The sequence below is a fragment of the Montipora foliosa genome, chromosome 5 (assembly GCF_036669935.1).
Source record: "Montipora foliosa isolate CH-2021 chromosome 5, ASM3666993v2, whole genome shotgun sequence".
NCBI classification, from domain to species: Eukaryota; Metazoa; Cnidaria; class Anthozoa; order Scleractinia; family Acroporidae; genus Montipora; species Montipora foliosa.
This window is the reverse complement of record NC_090873.1, coordinates 9826892-9832524: the sequence shown is the minus strand read 5'-3', so window position 1 is coordinate 9832524 and position 5633 is coordinate 9826892. Positions and strand designations below refer to the sequence as shown.

At 38.0% G+C, this 5633-nt stretch overlaps 1 protein-coding gene across 3 annotated transcripts in view; it reads left to right on the top strand.

The window, feature by feature from the left end:
* LOC138003584 (uncharacterized) overlaps positions 1-4250 on the top strand; it is a 47842-nt gene extending 43592 nt beyond the window's left edge. Inside the window, exons 10-11 of one of the 3 annotated variants that reach the window (XR_011123615.1) lie at positions 910-1035; positions 1882-2003. Coding sequence is in view for 2 of the 3 variants with exons in the window: in XM_068849710.1 (XP_068705811.1) it covers positions 910-1035; positions 1882-2168 (413 nt within the window). In the remaining variant the exon portion in view is untranslated. Of the gene's footprint in view, positions 1-909; positions 1036-1881 lie in introns of all 3 variants that reach the window. The other 2 variants (XM_068849710.1, XM_068849711.1) reach the window with 2 other exon arrangements.
* The last annotated feature ends 1383 nt before the right edge of the window (positions 4251-5633 follow it).

Genomic DNA, 5633 nt, shown 5'->3' with positions numbered 1-5633 from the left:
CTACTTGTTCTAAAGATTAAACCTCAATGCCAAGTTGAGAAAGATTGCACCATATAAACTGAAAAGCACTTTGGTCTCTGTAATGAGCCTGAACAACACTGAGGTGTCGAAGTACTTATTGAAGCAAATATGTCAGTGTTGTCAACTATTGCCAATTAGGGCCTTATTGGCTGCAGAATTAGAAAAAGTTCTCTTATTCCATTTGTTACCATATTTGAGACAAACGTGTCTGTAAGTGAAACATATGTTTTCTATTATAGACTCGTTAAAGTGCCCCTGTGACCAAAAAATCAATGCATATTTTTCTTTGGATTTCAAAACTATGTTAACAAAACACTAAGTGACCCAAGTTTTAAGCCTTGATTTCAAAAAGACACCTCTTTATTTTAACTGTAATTTTTCTATTTAATGGTCTGCCATTACTAACATAATGTTCTTGAGAGAGCTGGATCGAGGAGAAAATGACGTCAAAGGCTCACTAGTTTAAGAATGCAATACGTGTGTACGCCGCAGAATTAATATGCAGCACGGGGGTTTTGGGCTTTCAGACTTTTAAACTCACGCTTTTCATATATAATAAGCTGCGTTCACACGCTGAAATTTTAAGCTAGTGAGCCTCTGACGTCACTTTTCCCTGAATCCAACCGTCTGAGGTCCAATCGGTCAGTTTTGAACGTGAGTAATGGCGGACCGTGAAATCCAAAACTTACACTCAAAGTAAACGGCCTTTGGATAAAAATCAAATCTCAAAATTTTGCCAGTCAGGTGTTAAGAAAACACACTTTCAAAATCTGAAGAAAAAAAGGAAGTGTTTTTTTTTTTATCACAGGGGCACTTTAACAGTGGCTGAAGAAACATAAACGAATCACACAAAGGATTTTGCCTAATTAGTCTATCTGTTTACTTCAGAAGATGCAACTCCGGCAGCAAAACGGTTGAAAGTGTCGTCCGGCTTTGGGAATTTGGAAAAAAATTCCAGTCCATATCCAGAGGTTTCTACAAGGCCACGCACAACAAGCTCGCCGAAAAGTACAGGTAATGTGGGCAAAGTATGCTAAAAATAATTTGGAACGAGTGGTTTCAGAGTAAGAACAGAGAATGAAAAGTTCACTTTTTTATGCTCGCGTTGTCATCAAAACCTCAAATTTGGTGATTTCACGTCGTTGGTGCAGAGTACAGAACGAATGTGTGCTAAAATGCGTGGCCCACGTGCAACATGATTATTTTTCCTCTTTTCAACAATGATATTGTTTTGTGGCGTTCTCGTTTACGACCGCGTCCCTTATAACGGCAGAAAGTGTTTATTCTTGAATCCTGCTCCACTCGTTGTGGCAACGGCGAGATTGAAAAAAATCTTTCTTTTCATTAATTGATCTTGAAGCAGGAGTATTCTTTGCCAGTTGTATTTTGTTGGTCACTGAAAAGATTAACAGATTGTTTCAAAATATCATTAATATATTTGATATATCATGACAAACCACACGGAATAAGGAATAAGCCAACTGCAACGACAACACCGCAAAACAATTATCTCATTGGTTAAAAGAGGAAATTTAAAATATTCGTGCTGCACGTGCTGCACGCATTCTAACCGAATAAAAAGGCTTGGTTACTAAGAATGGCATCGACTGTCAAACATGGCATGGAGGTAAACAACGCATTCTACACGCACGAAAATTGGAGAAGAGTAAACAGTGAAGTGAAAGCAATTTGCTTCCTCACCAATTTAGTTTGCTTGTTCAAAATGAAGAAATATTTCTTCGGAGGTCTTCACTCGCACTGAGCGTTTCTGTGCAGGTTACATTCGAAAGCACTCGTTTATCTGCAGCATGAATAAGTTCAATGGAATCATCGATAATTGTATGTCATACTTCTATTCAGAAACAGCAACTCCCTCCCGAGAGAGATTAGAGTGGCTGTCAATTAACCTCACGTCGTGGGAACCTCTTGCCCGTCGTCTGGGTTTCAGTGAGGGGGAAATAAAAGGATTTCACAATGATATCGAAGAGTTGGCTAAGAAGGCACTTAGCATGCTGTTAAGATGGAAACAGAAGAAAGGCTCTGATGCAAGTTACTCCGTGCTATGTGCAGCATTAAGTCATGAGTTTGTGGGGCGGAAAGACCTGGCTGAAGAAGTGATAAAAAGCGACCTCTGGGAACATCAATAACATTAGAGAAATGTACGACTTCTGTTGGAGACGAAGAAACGAAGCTAATGAGAGAGCGATGACGTCACGTGAAAACCTCCTATAGACCAATTTCGATATATTAAAATTCAGTCCTCAACAAAAGGCATCATCTCGAGGCTTTGGAGAAGAAATATAAGGATTTGATATTCCCCAGAAGCTCGAGATGATGCCTTTTGTTTAGCGCTGAATTTCAATATATCGAAATTGGGTTATTTTGTGCCAGGATACCTGTTTTTGAATGAAAATGAGGCTGGAGTTGACTTCGTTTCCATGCTCATCTCATTTTGTCTTATGATATTGGGTATAACAAGAACACGGTTTACCGTAGGAAACAAGGAGACAGTCCACTCCTTTTATTAAATTTTTCTATGCTATTAGTTTTAAAGGAAACCTCCACTCTTACTACAGAAGAGTTTAAACCGAACAAAATAATATTTCCAAACAAATTGTTCGAAATTTGTTAAAAAAAAGGGGCTCATATCAGGAAAACTGAATTGTAAAATCACTTACTTTCACTTTCAAATTACTATTCTGACACTAAGACCTTTTGTCAAATTCTCGGTTTTCACATGACGTCACGACCGCCATGTTGGTGCCCCTAAACAAAGAAAAGGCGGCCATGTTGGTGCCCCGACCAAATCCTCCGGGAATTTAAGTCTATTATTATGCAAACGCTTCCTTTTGTTTTCGTTGAAAAACATGGCTGTTGATCACGCGAGTTAAAACCAGCAATAGGGCGACCGTTTACGTCACAATTATTTAAGATGGCGACGCCCGCGAAATTTAAAAACAATAATAGGCGATGCTAAGACTGATTTATTTCGGATACAAACTCTTTCTTTAAAAAAATATTAGATTGATTTGACTGAAAAGGTTATTTCCTGATATTTAAAATTATTTTTTTGTCGAAGTGCAGGTTCCCTTTGAGAAATATGACCTTTTCTTTTTCATACTTAATTTTAACGTTTGACTAAACGGCGGTTATGCTGGGAAGAATCTGGCTTCTTCTGCAGCCTTATTAGTATAATGTAGCAATCGATATTCAAATATACATCACAAGTGACATCAGTCACCTTTACATTAGGTACCCTCATCAGGTTTGAAGAGATTTTTCTCTCATGTGCTTGCTCAGAATCAACCATTTGTTAAATTAATCAAGGATTCCAGATATATCCCATCGCATTCGAAAATGCATGTGCGAGAGCGAGAGCGTGTTCACATGACGTCACGGCGGCCATGATGGTTTACCAAAATAATCCTTTGGAAATTGAACTCTATTTTTGTACAAACACTTTTTAAATTTTGTGAAAAATGTTTTTTTGAATTTTTTTTTTAAATTGACTATGAAATAGCATTTTAGCTAATTACAAAGTTGCATGCTTGTAGGAGTAACAAATCTCATACAAAATGTAATGAAGTCGTTTCAAAATCTTCGAAGAAGATTCATCCTTCTAGTGCATGACTGTTTGTGAGGAAAAATAAAATAACCTCTACAAGTAAATTTTAAGTTTAAGAAACAAACAACACCAAAGATCGACGCTGTAGTCTGAACCGTAATTTTCCCTCTTGAATAGTTAATATTTAGTAACTATTCACCAAGTGGTGGTGGCAAGTAGCGGCTCGGTAAATATCCACCATGCCACTAGCCACCGACACTGAGGTGAATAGTTGTTTTAGTATATACTAAAACAGTGAGATAATATAGCACAAAAAGATGGTTTTTACTCATCTTATTCCTGCAAAGATTACAACATTTTCGGGCGCAAATTGCGCGCAAATTGCTCGTAGGTGAATAGCAAAGGATATTCGGAGTTTGAATAGCCAATCAGCGCGCGCGTTCAACGCTATACACTGTTTTAGTATATACTAAAGGTTTTTATTTAAAAACGTACTTGGCGGAACTCTGATGCCGATAGAATCACCGCCCACCTTTCGTTTTATTTAAAGGGGCTATGAAATAGCATTTTAGCTCATTACAAAAATGATGTATGCTTGTAGGAGTAACAAAATATATACAAAATGTATACATCTTTCTAATGAATGCTTGTTCGTGAAAAGAAATAAAAGAAATAAATAAACGCCCTCTTCATCATCGCTAACATCATAAATAACACCGCCCATTGTCAACTTGTAGACAAGACTGAAAGGGAATGAAACTCATTGTTATCTTGCCATAGACCAAATAGGATTACTCAATGTTGAACCCAGTTCAATTATATTGGGTACAACATTGAATTAGCCGATTTGGTGTATCGCAATAGGCCACTTCAGAAAATACCATAAAACTCTTTGTTTGCCTCCATAGTTTTGCATAAGATTGTTTCCATTTTCTCTTGGGACTTACAATGTTCCCCAGAGAAAACAAAAGCAATGCTTATGCAAAATTTGGGACTACAAACAAATATTATGTTATTGTCCGAAATGGTCTATGTCTTATTGCGCCTGTTATATCGATGGTGATTCGGTAATACTTTGCAGGAGTTGAACCTATGTACGTTCTTCCAATTACTGGTCATTACTAGTTCGGATGCTGCACACCACCAAACCATATTCATATGACAGCTGTCCGGCCATACTGCTACGATCTACATTGTCGAAATGGAGCGCTCTAGCGATTATGCTGAAAGAAATGTTATAAGTTAATCCCGGTTAATGAAATGGAGAGATGTATTTTTACCGATGGTCATTCGGAAACCAATATTCTTGTGAAATTTGCTCGTCGTTAGCATTAAAACAAACTATTTCAAAGTAAGGGCGGATGCAGGTGGGGGGATAGGGTGAAACCCCTCCCCCTTTATGGTGCTAATGATAAAAATTTGGATATCAATAAAATCTCGTAAAAAAACTGTCGTTTTTCTAATTTCTAAGTTTTCATTGTTTGAAAATATACACATCAAGAGTCAGCTACATCTGTCCGTTTTGAGGCAGTGCGGCCCAATGGTTAGGGCGCTTGCCGTAAGATCCGGGTATCCTTGGTTCAAGACACGTTCTGACCACTGGTTGAATTTGTGCCTAGTAGTCCTTGGTTCAACCTCTCAGCTGTACGTGTAAATAGCCAACTACAGCTTGCCTCCGGCCAGTTGGGATTCTTGAATGTTCTGTTCTGTCGTGATCGTGTTTCATTGGCCCCGAAAAGCCCCTATCGGGAGGGGTCAATTAAGTATGTATTGTATTGTATTTATTGTATTGAGCGCCTGTAGTTTATGTATCCAGCGTTTATCCGTGAAAGAACCTCGTTTTCACTGACGTTTCAAATTGTCGGCGCCCATCATTGTGCAGCGATGTATTGCTAATTTCCGCACGGAAACAAGGTAAAATACTCTTCCACTCAACATATTGTGATTTAGGTGTTGTATTTTCTAATAACCGGGACAAATTATTGTCTTTGCAAAGTAAAATAGCAGTTTCTAATATTTTTTGAGCGAAACTTCCAAACTGATCGAG